The sequence below is a fragment of the Nyctibius grandis genome, chromosome Z, assembly GCF_013368605.1.
Source record: "Nyctibius grandis isolate bNycGra1 chromosome Z, bNycGra1.pri, whole genome shotgun sequence".
Taxonomy (NCBI): domain Eukaryota; kingdom Metazoa; phylum Chordata; class Aves; order Nyctibiiformes; family Nyctibiidae; genus Nyctibius; species Nyctibius grandis.
Genome location: NC_090695.1, coordinates 83,292,419 through 83,315,067, shown reverse-complemented (window position 1 = coordinate 83,315,067; position 22,649 = coordinate 83,292,419). Strand labels below are relative to the sequence as shown.

The following is a 22,649-nucleotide window of genomic DNA, read 5'->3' as shown; positions in this document are numbered from 1 at the left end:
CCCTCATTTATTATTGCATTATTAGCAATAACACCACTAAAATCTCATACAGAACAGGCTTCTCTGACATATACCTTAAACGTAAGCTTCCAAGAAATGCTCAGATTAAAGCCCTCACAAAACGCTGGGTCTTTGAGACTGTAAATGTAGTTTTACATGAGCTTTCATTCATAAACAGAAATGCACTTTATGGAGAACTATGGTGTTTACCTGTTTCAGTTATGAGATAAAATAGCATTGCTATAAATAATTTTCCATCTTTTCTAGCACAAAGTATAGGAATTTTTACTAATACGTACTATTACTCACATAAAAATAGGGTTGCATGAGGGATCAAGGTTATACTGGCATTCAAAGATTTATTACAGCAACCCTTCCCTGCTGATTTCATCAGTTTTTGAAGGATTGAAATTTAATTTTTTTTGTCTTTTTTTTTTTTAAAGTCATAATTCTGATAAAGCTAGACAGAAAGCACCCACAGAAACATTTTCTGATGAAAAATAGGGACACTTGCCAATGGAAATGTTTGTAATAAACTCAGAAAAGGAGTAACCTAACATGATTCCCTGAATATTGGGAAATTTAGTGAGCCTGAAAGCTCCCTCCCATATTTCCTCTTCTGTCTTCAAGCACCAGAGGTCCTGAACATGACTGAACATTGCTGTTTCACTCTGATGTCACGTCAAGAGCATGGGGCTGCAGAGCAGGACTCTTGACACATGATGAGGTTCAGGAAGGTCGAAGGAGATCTGTTACTATTATCTCCAGATTTAGTTGAGGGCATTAATGCAGTCAGTACAGTAGCAGTGATATGTGTTTTAACTAGCATCCAGATTAGGTAACGCAGTGATTTATCCACAGCAGCACTCCGGCTGTTGTCGTTCTGGAAGCAGGTTTATTACACGGAGAAAAGCCAACGTGTTTTACCTTATAATTGTGATAGTCTAGGAGAACTAACACAGTCATTTGCTATAGGTCACTTCACAAATGATAATTCCTAACTTGATTGTGGGATTGTACCTTGCAGACAAACCAATTAAATACTCAGTTATTTCTGATCCCAGACCCTTTTTGTTTCACTTACACGGATGTAGATCCAGCAAAGTCTCTTCACAACTTTGCTATTAAATCCTCTGCAAACTTACACTCCCAATACTGTTGTTTACAGAGTGCCTCGCCAGTCTATCATACCTTGTGGTAACAACAACCGTCTTGCAGGTCCTCCCTGTACTCACTCACAGCTTAGTCCCAGCCAACCATCTAAAAGCAACTCATCACCTTTGCTATCTCCAATTAGACTATTCGTATGTTTCAAGTTAGGCATGCCGAATCAGAGACGGAAATTGGCCCACTAATTTAATTTACCTTTCTGGGAAAAGATCAGAATATAGGTTAAACTCTAATTGTATGGAAAACATAAATACAGGAGTTGTTTGGCCCACGTAACGCTAATATGGAGGAGCATATGCTATAAATATTACCAAAAAGCACTCACTTCATTTGGCTTTTGTTGAGAACTTTCACTTTATGCCTCACAAGAGTTTACATAATTAGACAGACTAAAAACTTGCTTGGCCTGTTTCTTCCTATTATTAAGTCATTATTTTAGTCCCAAAGGTAGTTGTTATGAATGCCATTAACTGGATGATACAAATTATTCAAATACTGGCATATTTAGACTATCATCTCAAGAAGAGGCCCCTAATCAATCTTGCATTGTTCAGAGTTTTGAAGCCTGGTAAAATTTCATCTCATTTACAAAGTATTGGTTAAATGGATATTAACTCCTGCAATTTAAGGTTAGCTAAGAAACACTAAGGTTGTTCACTGCTATTATTAATTCCTTCATATACCTCGAACTTGTGAATATTCTTCCTGTCTTCAGCGTGTTAATGCCTTCCAGAAAGAACTTCCCCAAAATGTCTAGAATATTTCTTAAAGTACCAGTCAAAGAATGTGTAAATAAAAATGGTAGAGAAAATATCTGTATGTATTTCCACTTGTAAAATAATAGCTTTGATAAATAGCTCATCAAGGTTAGAAGATAAGATGATAGACTCAGGTCACAGAAACAAACATGCACTTTCCTTTTAATCCTACATGGAAACCCTCTTCTTTATGGAAAAGAAGTAAATTCAAAAGGTATAGTATTAAAATCATCACAAAAATATATTCAGGGAAAATTCAATATGCCCATTGAAATATTAGAGATACTTTCTGTTGCATCCTTTCAATTTGTTTTTAAGGGACTTTGATAGATGCACTCTAGCAAAAACTCTGATGACCAATGTGACCTACCCTGAAGACCAACAAAGGACAACTGGGAAGAATTCCCATTCTGACTTCAGTGGGCTTTATCTAGGTCCCAGGTATCTTCTCAGACCAAGAAAGATTAAGTAAGAAGGAAATATGCTAGAAAATGACAAGTCTGTTGCCAGATGAAGAAATTATCTTCATTACCTTTGAATATTAAAGCTGAACCTGGAATTAAACCCATCGATTGAAAGATGGAAGCTAAAGCAAAAACTGAAATAGTGGGGAACACACAGGAGATCAGAATTCCCTGGCACTGTAAGATCCCTACTGTGGTTTTCTAATCATTGCACATTCCCAGCTTATTTTAACACATGGGGAAACTAAAGCCACTTAGTTCCTCCACCAGAATAAATCCAGAAAGTGATAATAGTATTATCAAATGGTGCACAAACAACCTGTGCAGAGAGCACTTCTTAACCATAGTTCACTACCTTGTCTTTCTTTTTATGCAGTTTATCTACAGAAATTATACTCATTAGGACTGTAAAGGAAGGGGAAGGGTTGACCTTGAAGGGTGGTTCCACAGAACATGATCGTCATGGGCTGTGCAATGGGCAGACTTCCTTTCCTATGTAATGTTGGCTATGTCAGCCTTGGGAGATGCTGCAAATCCCACAATTCAAACCAGGTCTGGATTTTTGGCAAGGAATCCACAAGGAACAAGTGATACAGTAGATCTGTGTTTGCACAGTTTTAGTGAGTAGCCACTTCTCATGCTGTCACACTTTAGCTACCCCTCCTCAGCCAGTGATGAAATGCTGATCAGTAATGAAACACAGATCATAAAATATACATATTTACCCCCTTTCTTCCTTGGTCAACATAATCCTAATCATCGTATACCTACATAAAACTTTATTTTCCAATGAGCTTGGCAGCCACAGCTGGCTTTATGCTGCCTATCATGCTGACCATACCATCCTTTCGTTCTTCCCATGTACCTGAAAAGTTAGTACAGAGTATTTTCAGTTGTCAGTTTATAGAGAACCCAAAGCATATTGAAGTTCCAGCTGTAACTAGGACTGCTGACTGATCTGGTAATGCTGCTTATAATTAGGGCAACTGTTAGACGGTGTTCACATCATGACAAAATTTGTGGGAGAAAGACAAATGGGAAAATAGGAATATGTGAAAGCAATCCTTCCCACGTATTGTCATCTTTGAGAATAATCTGTTAGTTGCTATGAGACTGGTTGCATAGGGAGAGAGGCCAAGGTTTTAGATGGACACAAGTGGAGTAAAGAGGTAGATTAGTAAGTATACAGGGACAGATGGCTTTGTGACTGTTGAAAAGACTATGCCACTCAAATGACTTCTCCACCCACAGATGCTGTTACAGAAAATGAAAAGGTGACTCAAATGATTAATCCATCCTGAACCTTAAGAAATTGGCTGAATACTGGCTGAATCACAACAAACACACTCATAATATATTTTTCATTATCTCTTGAAATGAATCAATAGACAAAAAAGTTGATATATAAACACAAAAAGTTACCCTTCAGTAAGACTTTCCATTGATTTTAATTATCTCTGCATTTTTCCTCAAAATACTTTTTCCTTCTTCAGAAGTTGGCAGACAATACATTAGATTAAAACATTAAAAGTTGCTTGGTTTTGCAACTGACAAAGAAAAACCCTCAAAATCTGAAAAGTCTAATTGAAAGACTCAAGACTTGCATGGTGTCTCTTTATCTTAACCACTCATGGAATAAGAAGGTTTTAAGAGTGCAAAAGTAAAATACACTCCTATTTTTCAGCCCACAGAACAGGTGTTCCACTGAAATCAGAAAGTCTTTGAGATGACAAGCGCATGTCAACATTTCCAGAGGAGGTCAAGGAGTATGAGTTTGCTTTAGCCCTTGTTTTCTGCTTATCATGGTGCTGTTTACTTGTGGTACTTCCAGCAGCCTATGTAAAACAGTAATTTTTCCCCACCAGCTCTAAAATCTCAGAGAAATACAGAGGCGCAGCCAGGGACTGCATGCTTGCTTCTCCACAGCTAGAGCTGTACCAAGGCTTTGCCTCTATTTTCACCCTGCAGATTGCTCTGCACTTCTGTGACCTACCTACACATATATGAACTCAGCATATATGTACTGCTCTGGGGCCATCAACACAGAGGTGAGTGTGCATGTATGCCTCTGTACCATGCAAAAAAAATTCTTAGTATATTGGCATGTAATTTCACTTTTTCTTGAACTTTGTTTCCTGAACCTTAGCTGTAATGAAGTAACTTGAAACAGCTTTTTCTAGCAGTCAAGCCTAGCAGAAGAGTAACTATAAGTGAGGATCGTTTCCTTTGCTGGTTTTGAAAGTGAGTGTTTTACAACATAAAATATTACTTGTTTGACTACCACACATCAGCATAGTATCATCTTACAGATTTAGATGCTGTCCTCCCCACGGGAGGACTATGATGCCCACACATCACTCCATTACAGTTGGTGAGCCACCACATAGGTGCTGGGGCATCTCCACATGCAACAAACATATTATCAGCGCGAGAGACCAGACAGACACACGTTTGCTCATTTCAGTGTGTCACCACTTGCTGGTTTGATTACTTTTAATATCAGGATGATAAATGTGAAAAACCATTAAGTCAAAATAGATGGCGTTACAGATGCATGAAACAATGCGTTTGAAAGTACTGTTACTTCATTCGTTCAGCCATATTACATGGAGTAATTAAGGAAAGCTGGCACGCAGGCTGACAGAGCATGTTATGGATGGTGTTTATAACAGCATCCAGTTTCTGTTGCCATGGGGATGCTAACTCTGAACTGACTGCTTTTGTGTATCAGAAACCTCAATCAAAAGTTGTTTGAATATGTCTGTGTGTGGGTGTTTGTGTCTACAAAGGATGAAACTAGGAGATATGAGATGATATCAAATAGATAGCAAGTTATGGGACACAATGGAGTATCTGGATGATTCCACCAAGAAATAGGCTCCCAGTCCTTCTGTTTTCTTGTCTGTTTCGAGTACATAAATTATATTTTTAGCCTGTAAGCTAAATGTATAGATGTTGAGGGAGATCTGTAGCTAGGAGACATTGATACTGAGTTCACTCAAGTCAGTGAACTTATGGCAGACTTTGACCAACTGAAGAACTAATTCCTGCAGTTCAAAGGTCCTATGTGGGATAGTTTTGAGAGAATTCAGCTGCACTTTCATTATTAGTTTCTGTTCTCCCCTGCCAAGGGCTTTTCAGGTACTTACTGCCATTCACCAATATCTCCCAAAGAAACCCTCCTATGATACTAAGTCAAATTTTGGATTACTGACAAAAAATCCAGAGTTTTAATAGTTTTTTCAGCATTTAACTTAGCAGATTAAGTCTTCCTATATGGTTCGAGTCACCTTACATGATGACTCTGAGATTGTATTTCATAAGCTTCACTTGGCCACATTATACTAAGCTGAGAGCTATATTAAGTAATATTAAATATTTAATCTATGATGACAGGTATTTTTGGAGGCTGATACAACAGTACTCATGAATGAGGAAATGAACTTTGACAAAATGAATGGTTTGACAGATGGTAGTTTGCTTAGAGCTGTTACTAACAGATGTTTGAATGAATGTTCTGCAAGACCTCTGTGTATTTTGGGTTTTAACATTTTATTAGCAAATAGCTGTCACCTGGTGTATACTTGCTTTTTGGAAGTTCTTGATGTGGAAGCTGGTAATTTTTTTCCTTGCCTTTCTTGCAGAAAAAAAAAACCCAACACTTTATTGATTTCTTCTTGGGGATAAGAATGATGGAACTTAGAGAGTCCTTATTATGAGTACATTTTTTGTGTGTCACAGTAGTTATGATTAGGTTTGTGAGATTCACACACAATTAACTACACCAGTATTAGAGACTGCAAGCTCCAAAATGTGAGACTGAGAACCAGAGATGGGATTAAAACCACAGCTGGTGTTGGAAACACTTGTGTAAAAACCAAATCAAGCCATAAATAAAAACATACATTCTACCTACCAGAAACAATATTCCAATGTATTTAGACTTAAAAAAAATCTCCAGAAACATTCTTAGTAATCAGTAAATAAAGAACCAACATGGCTTCTGGAGTAGAAACTAGAATTTAGATTCTCTCAAACAAGTATTCTAACCACTGTGCTGCACAATTCTTGTCTTACCCTGCTGATTTTAAACTATCTTAATGCAAACATCATATCCAAGAACATATCAATACACTATCTGGTCCTCAGATATACTTTTAGTGAATGCTGTGTATGGGCAATACTTAAGGAAGACTCTTGTGCTCCATTTTCTCTTGATGAACATGACCAACACCCATGTAGTATGCTGGCTCTGCTCACACCCTCCAACCACTGGACATTTCCATGCATTTCATGGAATGCTCAACGTATTGTCCCTTATTAATCGTGCCGATTTCTGCTCTGGGAACAAGCTTTGTAGGAACTACTTTTTTGTGGCTCTAACTGGATTTAGTTGACCTTAACATTCTAAATTACACAGGGACCTGGGAAAATTTTACCCTGAACCTGCTGGGGTCGCTTCTTTTCCATCACAGGTTACCTTTTTTATTAAGAGTCTCTAAAGGAAGATTATTTACTCAGAGTTTTAAGAAATATAACAAAGAATTTTTTTTAGAATTGTGCAAATATATTAAAAAAGAAAAAAGTATTATTTAAGACAGACTTATTGAGAAGGTAAAAGTAAATAAACCCAATGTATTTTAATTTAGACTGGAACACTAATATATTCAAATTACCAATTAGAAGTTGAGCACCTTTTCCATTAAACTGTTGTATCTGAAAATATGGAGTTTCATCTGAACTTTGACATATAGTTGCAGAAAAGACATTTAGAGAACAAACTAGAAAAATACTAGAATTACAATGCTCTTTTCATATCTTCTAAATCTAGCTTTTCCATTTTTAAATCACATTTGACATTCAAAAATTGACCCCAAAAAGGAATAAAAATACGAAATAGAGCTGGAAAGGAATGAATTATTTGAAGACAAAAAGACCCCAAAATAAATATTTTGGATATTTTTGTAAGCAATAAAAACTAGGGGGAAAAAGCCAACTACTCAACCCAAACCAACTTTATTTCCCAATTTTTGATTTTGCAACCAAACTGAGCAGTCCAACTGTTTTGTAAATGAATCCTCCTCCTTCTCACAATAATAAAATTAAGTATTTGAATGTTTTATTTAAATACCAATTGGTAACCATACTGATGTCTCTGGAGAAAAGGTTCCTGCTATTTTAATGAGGGATAAGAAGATAGCTTTTTGATTTTTCTATTTAGTAACTTACATTTATATACAACAGTCTCCAGCAACAGTTCAGGTGTTCAATCATAGTTCCCACACAGTAATATGACATCCAGTAATCAGTTCATTTTCTTAGTATTCTCCAGACGTAAGGCATGCCCAAATCTGCTCTTGGTCGCTGTGGATTAATACTGACCTTGTAAAAAATTCCACGTCTAAAAGACCACAAAGCACTTTAAAAAGAGCTGGTAGCCTCTTGTACACCACTCAAGTTATTGTATCATCAGGCACATTCCTCACAGGGATCCTCTTCAGAATCACACTCAGGAGATGAGCAGAAATCAAGGGATCTCTTGTTCTCAGACGTGATAGCTCACTCCTGGTGCAACAGCAGCAATTGCATGGGAACCAGCAGGCACTGATCTTTTCCACGCCTTGCTTAATCGACTGGCCACAGCCAGGACCAGAAAATCAAAAACTGACAAAAAATGCAAAGCCCCATCCAAGCATCCTTCTGCCAAAGTTACTTATACATTTTAACCACACGACTTAGGACTTCGGTACTGTAAACCAGTCCTTACATTGCCAGTAATACCAAATTACTCTGTTTTGTCTTACAGTGTTCATGACATCCCAGTTCATGCATTTTTAGCCTATTTACCATGGATGAAGTTTTGATGTATTACAGGAATAATAACTGCAGTGATATAAAAAAGGATAGTATTTTATGGAAGGAAAGGGAAAACAGCCATGAGTAGGGGAAAAAAGAGCTAAGAAATGTTAGGTTTGGGTGGTGAAACAGGGAGAGAAGAAGAAATATAAGGGTATAGGCATGGATCCCTAGGTTAGAAATCACTACAGAGGAGTAACATTTAGAAGGTCCTGCTAGCAGGTTTGCATTAGAGGTTAACAGTTATTATGGCTTTGGATATGGCAGAGAGAGAATAGAAGCAATAATCCTGCACATGGCCATCTCTATTCTGATCCATACTGCCTTGAGAAAAAATATACATGAATCGAAAAATACAGATATGTGTAAGGAAGGAGTAGAGACGAAGTGGAATGAGAATAAAAAGAAACAGCATCTTTTGCAGCCATGAATGCAAAAGAACAAAAGGGAAAAAAGAAATCAGTGCTCTCTTAAAAAAAAAGAGTTTTGACAAAAAAGATTTGTTACCAGAACAGGTAAAGTGACCATTTTGGTTATATCTCATGAACAACTCATGAAAAATAGAAGTGTGTTTTTTTTTTTTCTCATTGTATTTGGAAACATTAAAAGTTAGTGTCACTAATAAAGTGGTAAACAGTATACACAGGTGCTATTTTATCACAGACAACCTATGAGGAGAAACAGAGGTCATCAGAACTTTAAAAGGGAGATATGACTTACTCTGACTTTAATTTGCTTTCAAAAACATGGTCACTGACCCTTTAAATCACAAGCCAATTACAAGCATTGTAGTGCCATTACTAATTACATGCTGAGAGTGTAAATTTAAAATGGCAATTTCAATTTTCAGCTCATTGGGCGAATGCAGGAAAATGAAATTGCATACTAATTAGTTCATGTGTGTCAGACACCTGAAAGATTAGAGGAAAAAACCTCTGCACTCATTACAAGTGAGTTATAAGCAAAGCACTCAAACCTTTCATTTGCCAAACTGCATATAAATAAAGAAATTAAATGACAAAGAAAACTGATAATGATGGAACAAGGCAAAAATAGCTACAATCCTGTACACATTTATACTTCGGGGGACTTTGCCCATTATACACAGCTTCCTTTAGAATTTATCTAGCATTAGAAACTATAAAAGCGTAACAGGCTACTGCTTCAGGTTCACAGCGCAAAATGTTAATTTACATTTCCTAACAATGGAGTTTCTGGCTTTGTAACATTCTGCTTAATCTCTGCCAAACATTCACACTCTTTTTCAGGAGCCATCTTCTGGACCAGCTGCTTTGTCACTAAAACCAGCATGGAAAAGGTCCCATATACAGACCCCTCACATTAGGATCAGGGAAGAAGCTGGTGATGTGATAAAAGTAAAAATAAAGAGTAGGCTGTTGTTAGAGGGAGTATTTCTCCTACAAGACCAGAAGGAAGGTAGCCAGAAACTTAGCACAAATCAGAGTGGGCTCTTTGTAACCTTCCACAAATGGTTATGAAATATCTCCCTGGCCATTAGAGAAGCTGTGCAAAAATAAGATATGGGATTTCTGCTTCTCCTCTTCTCTCAACAGAAACTGTTCACCCATATAAGGGTCAGGCAGTGTGTGTCTCAGAGTGTATTTCATGCTTGAAGAACAAGACGGTGCTCTGATGTAAAGAACTACTATGCAGTCCATAAAATGTGAGTTTGTGGGGGTCTGTATCCTTGCCAAGTCAAAACAGGGTTTCTGCAGAAGACTAAAAAGCACTTTTTCTCTACAAGTATCATCTCCCTGACAAATTTAAATTCTCTGTTCCCAGGTGTTCTAAGGAGAAAACTCTTCAAAAAAGGAAAACAAAAATCTCCCAAGATTTAAACTTCTGTTTTTAAGTTACAAAGTATTTTTATTGTTAGTTTGAACTAAAAAGAAAAATAAAATACTTGGCAAGTTTTGTGAAAATTGTAGACCAAAGTTTATTTTTAAAGAAAAATGAGACGAAAAGGAAGGGAATGCTAGATGCTTAATACACATTAATCATATCACTTAATTAGTTTCTAGAAAGTCCTTACATACTATGGCTGTCAAAATTACAGAATAACCTGCATGGGGTTGGCACTACCTCCAAAACTCATTAACTCCAAAAAAGAACAGACTGTTCAAACCTGATACCTTGGGCTGAGATTTGTAGCCACATTTTCTCCGTTGGTCCAACTTTCCTTCCAGGTAAGAGCAAAGGGAAGACTTCCCTGGGAGCAAAGTACAAGGCAGACATAACTCTGGTCTGGGTAGAAACCTGCACAGCTGCCTGACAGCTGCTTCCATGGTAGGTGGTGGCTTTGACATGTACAAACGTGGAAGCGACAGACCGTAAGCCATCCCCATCCAGTTCATCTCCTAGTAAAGACATGTCTAGGGGTCCAAGCTTAATTTTATTCTCCAGCTCATTTAATAAAGCCCACACTCTAAAGCAGCCCAAAAGCTACTGTAACACTGACTTTTTCATTATCCATTAAAGTTACATTAGTTTTCTACTCCTGTGAAAATAATTCTGCTCAAGTCCCTTAGCGTTATTCTTTCCAGTTCTTTTTCAATGTATAAATTTTACAGACACCCTAACCCCTCTGGTCTTTACGGAAGAAAACTCACTTAAGATACATTGAAGGGCCTTTGTGCTTTCACTCTGCAGTGAATAACAAACAGTAGCACTGGCTTCATTTTTCAGAACTGACAAAATCCAGCACTCTCACCACATCGGTTTCAGAAAACTTCATCAAACATCGCTTTGTGCCTGCTCTCCAGACAAGAAGAATGAACAGGTAATCCTGTACACTTTTTCCCCAAACATCTGGGAACCGTTCAGAAGAATCACAAATGGTAGTCAGTACAGAAACTTGAATATGAACAAAAATTATGCCATGTACACAAAGGTAACTTGAAGAAGAGTGTGTCTGACAAACCCAAGGGACACCTCGACAGTTCAACTTAGCGCTGGTAAGTTGACAAGATGCTCAGGTACCATCTTTTGCTACTCCTGTGGTGGGTTCACTGGAAGGAAAGGACCCTTTTCACATATTGACGATACTGATTAGTACAAAAGGTTTTCCCATCAATATCTAACATCATCTTTATTAATTAACAGCTGAAAATGCCAAAGCTTAGCCCAATTCACATATCACGAAAACACCATAAATGTAAAGAGCTACAGCAACTACTAGGTAATAATTATCTTCACTAAAATACAGCCATGGGACTTCATAATCACTGCTTCATGACTTTTACTGGAGCCATTTGCTGGGTGCAGAGAAAACAAAGAGGGCACTGCTATTTGAATCATTCTAGCGACAACACCCTTGAGTGGAAATGAAAAAAATGTGTATTTTCAGCCCCACAGACGTGGTTCAACTAACCTTAATTAAAACAGCTCTTGTTTCTTCCAGCATGATGCACACAATGCTTAACCTGTGGGCCCAGAGCAGCTCAGCAGAAAGGACAAACTATTCCTGCAGGCTCTGGTACAGCCAAAATCACATTAAAGCACTCTAGAATGACACTCAAGGAAGGCTGCATGTGTCAAAGTATCTCCACCATGAGATATTGCTGTGAAATGCTACTAAGGACCTAATGAGCAAATATTACGTATGTGGAAAACAGCTCCCTTGAAAAGAGCCTTTATAAATTTGCTTCTATGGTTTAGAGCCACAACGGAACATACGCACATGCTTTTTAGATAAAAAGACCTGTGCATTTGTAAAGTCAAGATTATTACTGTTTTGCAACTAAATAGTCCCTTTTAGTCTAGGCTACATCTCTGACAGTGAAGAATAATCTAGCTGTTAGTTTACCACTTGTCTTCCTCAGTTTCTTAAGTGACTCTGGCAACTGAATCAAGATTTTTTTCCTCCTCATCTCCCATCTGTTACCTGAATCCATGGCCATCTGTCATTTTCTGCAGCAGTCCAAGCATTCACAAGACCCTTCTTATTAAGTCGTGCATAGTATGGATACCATTTCTGGAGTCCAAAAAGAGCTCGATGAGTGGATGATGCAGTAATTTGTTGGTTTGACACAATTCCTCCTTCTATCCCTAGGGGGCCAGAGCATCCTGCGAATGGAAACAAGAAAAGAAATTAAAGCAAATGAAATGATCAACTTCTGAGTCCCAAATGGCTGTAATTATAATGAACATAAAAATAGATCCAACACATCATGTCACATATTTTATTAGAAGAGATTGAAAGCACTTGAGTAGCATCTTCTTTTTGCAGAAATGAAAAAAAGAAGTTCAAAAATATTGCTTGTAAATATATTCCCATTGCAAAACTAATGAAATATATTAAGCTTTCCATTTGTTTTAGTTCCTTCTATCGAAGAGTTGTGAGTTTGTGTTTTACAGATACAATGAAAGAAAATGATCCTTAGATTAAAATATTGAAATAATTGCTAAAAGCAAATTTTAAATTCTGTAGTTACTGCAAAGTTCCATATTGCTGCTCTTGCCTTAGAGGTTAGCATTTAGCCAATATGCTACATATTGTTATTGCCGTTATCTTTAGGAATATGAAGTTAGACACATGATACTGTTTAGTTACATTAAAAAGAGTTTAAGATCTTATACATCTAATCAGCAAACCACAAAGCATGTATTTAACATTTAATAAATGTTCATTATTTTATGTGTGGTATTCGTCATCAATTTATTCACCTGAAATACTTCTAGATGTAATCTTTTTTAAAGTCAAGATATTTCTGCATACATTGTTTTCTAAAGCCACTTCATCTGGGTACAGGAACAAGAGCATCCAGTTGTAGTGAGCAATCCAAACAGAAAATTTTGAAAATTCATTATATACAAATGATTCTCAGTCTACTCACTATTAAATACCCCCAACCACTTTCAAGTAAATAAGATTTTTTTTCTCAACTCATTTTTAATGCAGAGTATAAAGAGCAGCTAATTGAAGGAACTACTGTAGCAGCCAGTCTTGCTCAGTTGCCCAAAAGATCTTCTGCTTTGTGGGTCAACCGCACTTCAGCGATTTTGAACACAACAGGACAGAGCAGACGTTTACTTACACTCCAGGTTTTCTCAGAAGCCTGGGAGTGCTTCACCTTAAGCAATACCTGAGAATGAACTCTGAAATGGTACTGCTATGAAATCCTTACACCATATGGGCAGAAAGTCACAAATAATTTAATTCCTCATTAATTTAAAGGTACAGAGAAGAAAAAGCGACCAGTGCAATTTGTTCCTTTTGGCAGAAGCTGAGGCAACAAGACAGTGCTGGGAGTCACTGGCAATACAATCCCTGGGTATTGTATGTCACTGATAATGGCGATAAATAAAATCTAAATTGCGGTATTAAGTTGATTATGGAGTAAGGGCCATGGACAAGCACATGCTTGTGCTCTAAAAAGCTAAACTAAAACCCCCACGCAGGTGGGTTTCCGAATGTGTTACTTCTTAAACGCAAAAACTGGTTTATTTTCAGGATATGCTTAAATGAAATCCTGGCCCCACTGAAATTAATGACTGACTTGCACCACATGATGATTTCATCCATATTTTTAACAGACCATGAAGCTCGGCTATAATCTGAAGTCCTAGTTCTACCTTTCTGTGTCATGTATCATCACCCAACAATAAAGGTGGTGCATTCAGCACTTGACTAATAACTGTTCATGCTGCACAAAATATAACAAAATGCAGCTCTCTCCTGCTGCTGTGTCAAGTGCATAGCAATGCCAGAAGAAAACAAACTCTTTGTCATCAGCACAGGCAGGCACAATACAGGATGTATTCGAAAAACCCACGTATGTTGGAAAAGTGTCATTTTTCATTGTGTTATCATGAATTACTTAAAAATTGAAAGACCTATTCAAATCTTAGCTCTGTTTCTGAAATCTTTTCATCTAATCACAATAAATTCCTTTAGTGTATAAACTGCCATATCTGCTTGCAAGCCAGAGGTAAACTACTCTACCTTCCTAAGAAAACTGCATATTTTCAAGTTTCTTATATTTACTTACTAAAATATCTTTGTCATTCATAATGGGAAAGAAAGCACACACAGGTGTGTCTATACGTGTGTGTAACTCACAAACACACACACGCACATACAGAACTGATTCCAGCTTATTATGAAATTAACCACCCCTAACAGCTGGTATAGATTGGTAAGTGTTTCAAAATAGAGATGTTAGAAACAGAAGAGAGGTTTCCAAGAGGAGCTGAAAATGGAGGTGTGGAGGCATGGCAGGTGTTTTAATATGGACGGGGAGTATACAGCTATATTCTGTATATAATTTTCCTCTCACAGTGAGGAGCACAGGGATGAGGACACCTGCCAGCCCTGCTAGCATTATTTAGTGACCTAACGGGCAAAATGTGTGCACGAGGACAGGGCCCCAGCATATATCAGGGCCAGTTTTGAGTGAGGTCCAGAATAACGGTATTTGGCTTTAGCAGGTAATTTTCAAAAGGAGAACATGTATTTGATGCCAAGACCCTGTCGGGTTCCGGATTTAAGGTCCGCCTCTAAAGCAAATCTAGAAATAAAATGCAGACAGCCGCCCCCCGTCCGCCCCCCCCGAGAGAGAGAGAGGGAGAGAGAGAGGCCCGCCTAATTAGTCAAAAAAAGGAGCAAATCTAGAAATAAAATGCAGACAATCCCCGTCCCCTGCTCCCCGAGAGAGAGAGAGAGAGAGATCCGCCTAATTAATAATTCCAGTGCAGCCCACGTGCGGCGTGCCTGGTTCAATGCAGACAGCCCGCGCGCAGGGCCCGCCAAAAATATAAATAATTCCAGTGCAGCCCACGTGCGGCGTGCCTGGTTCAATGCGAACACCCGGTATGCTTAACCTGCCGGCAGGTAAAGCACCCCCAAACAATCCTGACCCGAAATATTAAAGATTCGTGATCCCAGAGTTCAGACAAAGCACAACCGAGGCACGGTATCAACACACTTGGCTCTGACTTTATTAGGTCCAACACTGAGGCAACTCAATATTCAAGGAAAAGAGAGAGAGAGATGAAAGAAAGAAAGAAACAGAGAAAACAGTTGAAAGAGAAAGAAAAAAGAAAATATTCACCACCCTGAGATCCAGCGATGTCTTCCTTGGAAGATGGCGGTGAGGGTCCCGCGTGGTGAAGTGATCCAGCCTCTTTTATAGAGTTTTTCGGCAGAGTCATGTGACTGGGAGCCGTCAGTCAACAGTTCGCACCAATCACAGGTCCGAAGGCGGGACATGTCCGGTTCCTGCGCCGTAGGATTGGTCCCTTGCCAGGCTGTTACCAGAGACACGCATCCGGAGGAGGGTGGAGGGCGGGCGCCTAGCTTATTGCGCCATCCCACGTTGCCAGGCTCAGGCATTCCAGGCAGCCGCCATAAGATGTCGCCCGAGCACGTGGTTTACGATTTCTGAGACAATGCTCAAAAGGAAGGGCCAGATTCCCACAGACCCTTGATCTCCTATAGATATCTCAGCTTTGGCAGACTTGGAAGAGATATGGATGTCCTTTTTTTTTTTTTCTTATCAGCCTCTGTTTAAGGTGCAGAAATTTGTGGAAAGTTTTGATTTGAAGGCATGTTAGTTCTCATGCTTGAGATGCATTAAATGGTATTTGAAATACGTGTGAATTTCTTACAAGAGAAAGATTAATTTTCCTTTCTAATTGAAGGCAGTTAAATTGCCAAGTACAGCACTTAACTCTACTTTGTCAGCTATGACCATATATGGTCATTCCTTAGCTTTAGGAGGATTATTCCTGAAGCCCAAAGCAAATCTCTACCTTCAGGGAATAGGTACTTAATTGTACAAGCTTCTTATTTTAATTGCAGTTCCAGTCTTGTCATGTTTGTCCATTTCTCAATGTGAGTTAAACACAAAATTTACCACTCCTAAAAACTGAAACTACCACATTAGACATACTTTCCACTTTGGTGTTCAGTTCAAGCGTAACAACACGAGATGCGTAGGAAACATGAGACTGGATAATAATTTCTAAACAAGATTAGCCTTACAGTGTAATACATATGTACACAACACTACGATCTGCCTTTAGAGGAACATCTTTTTTCACCACCCTGAAGGACATCAGATCATTCTAATGAGGTAGGAAGCTGAGTAATCCTGCTCAAGACCTGCTTGCAGGTCCAAACCACAGAACTTGCAATGCAATCCTACTCCGACCACAGCAGTGATGATTAACTGAGCAATTTCCCAGGCACAGGTCTGACAGATGTGCCTTGTGGAAGCCCACCCAAGGCTCTCTCTTCCTGAAAATTAAGATACCTCCATGTCCGTCGTGAGGGTTTTTTTTTTGAGTAGTCTTACCTTGAACTTGACCACATTGATTTACACCTTCTGTTTCATAGCCAGGCCAATCTATATTTCAAGATACTTTTAAAACTCTTCAGTTCATTTTTATAATGCTAAGTACTTTTCTTAAATTATCAGAACATTTTGCTTTCTTATTCATCGAACAGCAAGGACTTCGGCAGAGGTTTTGCTAGGACTCTGTGAGTAAGCTCCTTCCATTGTTAAAACTGCCCATTTACCCACTCTTTTGCTCTTTATTTTTAATCAGACATTATTCTACAAGAAAACCTTTCAATTTACTTTCTTTTATCAGTTGAAAGGAAATAGTTGAACACATTTTTGGATAGTCAAATGCTGCACAACAAATGGACTTCCCTGAGCCATATGCTCATTAATTTCTTCCAAATACTCTAATAGATTTGTGAGTCATGCTTTCTCGTTACAAAAGCTCTAATGGGGTTATTACTCTCTAAATTCCCCAGAAATTTACTTTTCTTGAAAGCTCTCAGCTGAATAACCTGCCTCTGGTTATTCATCAAACATGTTATATCAGTAAAAGTTTGGTTACAGAATAAGATATTGAATTCTGCATAAGATATTAAATTTGAGACACAAACAATACTTTCCTTCAAGTTAAGACATCAATCATTTCTTTTAGTGCTTAAGGGCTGTGACATGCCATTGACAACTAACAATGAAGGAAACAAGCAAGTGCAGCTTTTGGAGATTGTCTTTTAAATAAAACGGAGATACATATTTTGCAGAACAAATACAAGCTGTATTAAATTTTGTTGTTATACATCTACTTCTATTAAACCCACAGTGCATTTAGCAAAAATCACGACAGCTTGGGAAACTGCAGTCTCCAAGGGAGTAATAATATCACTACAGTGACTCTGTACAAGTCAGTCTGGTCAACGTCAGTCATTAAATAGAAAACAGTTTTTATTACTTAATGCTGAGACACTGGGGTATGACAATTAGCTTGACACAAGAAAGTAAAAAAAATAAAACAGCAATTAAGAAGCTGCTTGACATATTCATGATACAGATTCACAAGGAAGATTTTGTCATCTGGAGCTGTTATTTTAGTGTCATTAAATAGCAAAACACTAACTCAAGCAATATGTTTTTTAATCCTACAGTGACAATAGGTACGCACTACATAAAACCCTATTGACACTTCTCTTGTTCTCATCAAACACAAACCTATGCCCACAATGCCCCATTGTCCATGAAGATGACAGGATGCAAAGGTGTACCAATAAGCTGTATGACTGTGAATGGATCTAGCGAAGGATGGGAAAAGTCAACTACACAGGAAAAGTGAAGGGTTCACTTATATCTTTTCAGTTCTCCTAACAATCCCCACCAACTCACATGAAGATGGAATGGTTATAAAACTGTCTGGAAGACTTCTTTTACAATCTCAAACATAATTAGATCTGAAACGTTATGCACCATTTTGCACCACAAAGCAAATGATCATTAGTCCAGATTTCACTTGTAGACCAAGGGTATGGGGATCAAATAGCTCCCCAGACAAAGGATGAGCTCTGCATTTCCACCCTTGTCTCTTACAACAATAAATCCCTCCAGCTGAACAAAAATATTTGTGCAAAAGCAAATAGAAGAAGGTGACAGACAGCTTACTGTGTTTTACACTGAAATCTCTTCAGAGGTAAATTAGAACAGGGAAATACGTCACTGATTCCCCCTCTAATAGAGGAAGGAGACACCATTTTAAAATAAGATAAATAATTACTACAGTAGGAGATAATAAGCAGAAAGCAGTGGGTAAACATGTTACTTGAGTATATTTAATTTGGACTTCTACATTCTTCTACAAATCATTTCTATTATTTATGTCAGTCCACAAATAAAGCAAAACCTCCAAATGGTTTAAAAATTGCTCGAAAATGTGAGGATTATGCCTTTGCAAAAAGAAGAAAAAGATTTCTTGTTACTGACGATGAAACATGCCCAATTTTGCAGCATGAATATATAGCTTCCATTTCCTCTGTTGGTTTGTCTCTAGCTTACGTCATCAAAACAAAGAGATGCAAAATTGAAGGCATGCAGAAAACAAATCTGTTTTAGACATCTGAAATCCTGTCTTTCTCCAAGCACCTCATTTTCTGCAATGAGATTACTCTGGCTGTCCTTAGCACAGCACGGTAATTGTGCTGGAGCACAAACCCTGACAATGGGATTACAGATGACCTCTGATATTGCAGTAATTAATGCTGATACATGCATAAGGTCCCCAACGTGTAATCTAGGCTTCAGCCTCCTATTTCTTCTTCTTGTTCCTCCTGCCACCCACACATCTTTGTCCAGTTTGTTCTGTCAAGGATAGCTCTCTTCAGAGAACAGTGAATTTGTTTTTATAGGATCTCTATAGTTGGGTATGGACGATCATTTAGCAGTCTGCTATTAAAGTGTCCATCCATATGCAGTGTATGAAGCGATGTTCCTGTCGGACTTGTTTTTTCACAACCATGACACAATAATGATAAAATCCTCTCTTCTTTATATTATGTAAAGTGCTTTTGCACACAGCTTCCCTTCCTACTAGAGGTGTCAGTGGACCCTCTCATGGTTTTAGTGACACGATGGTCCCCAATTGCCAACTTCACCATTGCACAGTGGGATTACAGATGACCTCTGATACTGCAGTAATTAATGTTGATACATGCATAAAATCCCCACCATGCAACCTAGGCTTCAGCCTCCTGTTTCTTCTTGTTCCTTCACACAGAGACTTCAGCTCTTTGACTATAAGCATTTTCCCACACTGGCCTGCAGTCCCCAGCGTGGGATTCACATTCCTCTGACGGTCATCCAGAGGGATTTTCTACACTGAGCAAGTCTGCAAAAACTTATACTTCCAGCATAGTGCAGGAGCATATGGAGACAACAGCTCAGACTCTAAAAGAAGATTAGGTCTTTTTTTTATAGTGCTGTGTCTGAAATACAGAGTTGTTATTCAGGACTAATTTGCTTAGTTCTAGTTTGGCAATTTCTCCATTCTGCTCTTCGAGTAGAATGGACAGGATTATAAATTCCCCACAAAAAGCACGGGGATTAACGTCTGGGGAACTGCAACATACAGCACAGTTGAAGAGGGGGCCTATGCAACAGGAATAAGACTGAAGGAAGATACAACTTCTGATTTAGGAACTCCCTGAACTGAAGACTGCTGGAAGCTAGGAAAATACAATGGGAGAACCATCACTTAGTGCTTGTCCCTTTTCTTACACTTATTCATTAAGCATTCACTTCAGATCACTGTCCAAGGCCGGACTATTGGACTGGCGGCAGACCAAGCATGGTCATTCTTATGCCCGAAAAGAAAGGTACATCTAAAATCATATATCTGCAAAGCTGTAATCAGAAAAATAACTTTTTTAGTATCGCTCCATGAAATGATTGTTGCTGCTATGTTTTGTGCTGAACTCCAGCACTTTAATGCTATTGACAGCATCCCTAGGCATGTTCAAAATGTTTTTCATGGAACTGGCTGGGGAAGAGGACTTGCAGAACGAAGACACACCGTTTGTGGATCCCTATGAGAGAAAACCACAGCTTCAAAGGATCTGGAAACATCTCTGTCCCAAGACATGTCAACTACATTACAGCCACACCATTCCTGACAAATGTTTGCTCAATGACTTTTTTCAAAAGCACCAGTAGTGAACAACAATCCCATTCAGTGCTTGATTGAAGTCCAACTTGAATTTTTCTTATTCCGTTTATTATTTCTTGTCTTGAATCTTAAAGGTCCTTTCCAACCAAAACGATTCTATGATTCTATGAATGTCGACAACAATGTCTTCTTCTTAAAATAGCCTTTAGTGTATTTGTCTCCTCTCCTATTTTTTTTTCTAGCTGGGGATACCAAATAATCACAATTTACAGCAACCACATGGCATAGCACGAAGTGTGAAGAAGCACAGCTGTCCTTGCTATATGGGTTATTGGACTAACTGGAGGCACAATCTAAAATCCAGGGGAGAGTTTAGAACCCAGAAAAATGATCGGTTGAACCTTGACTGTGATGCACCGTATGGCCAATTTACAGCCACGGCAGAAAACTACTATCACGCCATGGTGATTTCAGAAAGGACAAGCACCATTGCCTAACTACCAAAACCAAAATGCTTCCTCTGAGTTTATACTACTACTCAAGTTACAGCATTCAACAATTCACTGATACACATTACTTTTATTGTATTTTGTTTTCATGCAGCAATTACGATCTTAAAAAAAAAGATTAAATTATATTGCAGTAAGGAGTTGAGTTTCTCAAACTCCTCTGCTGAGCTCTCATATAGCAATATATTAATCTTTATGTGAAAAATGGCTTTTACCTTTCAAGCTGACACTGTGAAAAATAACATTTCTACCATGTTTGAGTACTGATATTAACATAACTAGTTTTAGATAACTCATAGCCACTTAAACACTACTAAAATTAATCTGAATAAACAAGAAATCATGGAGTAACACTAAAAAAACTTCTCACAAGAATTAACCTACATTCATATTATAGAGTTTAAATTCACAGGAGCTTTAAAGTTGCACTATAAAGTAATTGCCATGTGGTCATACATACACACATAAGGAATGGCAGACACAGAAACCATAGCCTCTATCTGCCGCATACCAGTAACTGATTATTACCTTAGGTTGCAATGACATGAAAAGATATGTGATTCCAAGTTCTACTTACCAATCTCAAGATTTTTTGGTAGATCTGGACTTGAGCAGCTGTGGGTGGAGGAGATTTGTGCAGCTGTAGATCTATTAATTACCTCCTTTACTTCTAGCCATTGTAAATGGTTGTGGCACTGAGTACAGCCAATTAACAATTTAAGCTTAACTTAGGCATGTAAAAAAGCAATTAGGAACCCAACTGGTTTAAAAACAATCATTTTTACTTGTTGCTGCTGAACCCTGTGCAATCCATTCACTTCTCCCCTCCGTGGGTATTGATAGAAATATTTCTTCAAAGAATACAAGAAAACTCTTCAGCTTTCCAGCTGTTAGGAAATTTGCTAATGAGACACTGTTCTGCAGAAGTTCAGACTGATTTCAAGATAGCTACAGACAACAACTTTCCTTTGTTCCTTTGGTTTATATCTACATTCATCTGTCTTCACTGACGTACAGTTTGTTTTTTTTTTTTGTCTATGGAGCATGCAACACAGACAAAAACCTTACCTATGTGGCAAATGCATTATATTGTAGTGTATTCTCTCTTCTCCCTAAACTCCTTCCAAAGGACATGTTTTTTTCTGTCACTAGGCAACATTTGTACCAGAAAAACTAGTAATTTTTAAATAGAGTGGATGAACATATCTTAAACTGGTAATATTACAATTTCCAGGAACTGTCAGCATTCCCAGGAAAACAAAGTGCAAGCTAAAGAATATTCAAACCAGTCCTGTAAAATGGGGTTCACCACTTCGAAAGCTCATATTGTGCCTCTCAACCTGAAGTGACCTGCTGACGCAAATGCACACTCACAGTCTTGCTGGCTGGTGGGAATGCTAATTTCAGAGGTGCTAATTGAACAGGAAATCTCACTGATTTCCTTTATAACTTTCATTAAATCCTATTAGGAGAGGTGCTATACCTGGATTCTGACCAGCTGATTTTGAAGCTCTACCTGATTCTCTGAATTAGTTACAGGAACCAGATGCGGATACTACTTTTTTTTTTTTTTTTTTAAGTGCTAACCAGCTACTGCTAAGCTGAAGGCAGCTCATGACATATGTATCTATGTGCTTAGCGATTGGTTCTTCCCAAAATTTGCCTGTTCCAAAAAGCAACTTTGAAAAAAACACCACAAACCTAAACGTTCTCTTGGAAGTAAAATTGGAAAGACAAGATATAGTTACACGGAAAGACAATGTGCATTTTTCTAGCAGGTCTACAACAGAAATCAGTGGGATTACAACATCAACGTAATTAGCATTCCTGCAAGCCAGTATGACAATGACAATGTTCACTTGCCAGGAGAAGAGTATGTGCTTTTCAAGTGGCAAATCTCATTTTGCTGCCTAGAGACATTCCTTCTGTCTTTGTGGTTT

At 38.2% G+C, this 22,649-nt stretch overlaps 1 protein-coding gene across 1 annotated transcript in view; it reads right to left on the bottom strand.

The window, feature by feature from the left end:
- The window catches only part of EDIL3 (EGF like repeats and discoidin domains 3), a 200,247-nt gene that overhangs the window by 47,184 nt on the left and 130,414 nt on the right, over positions 1-22,649 (bottom strand). The window contains exon 7 of the mRNA XM_068422961.1: positions 12,153-12,334. Within this exon, the coding sequence (XP_068279062.1) occupies positions 12,153-12,334 (182 nt within the window). The remainder of the gene's footprint in view (positions 1-12,152; positions 12,335-22,649) is intronic.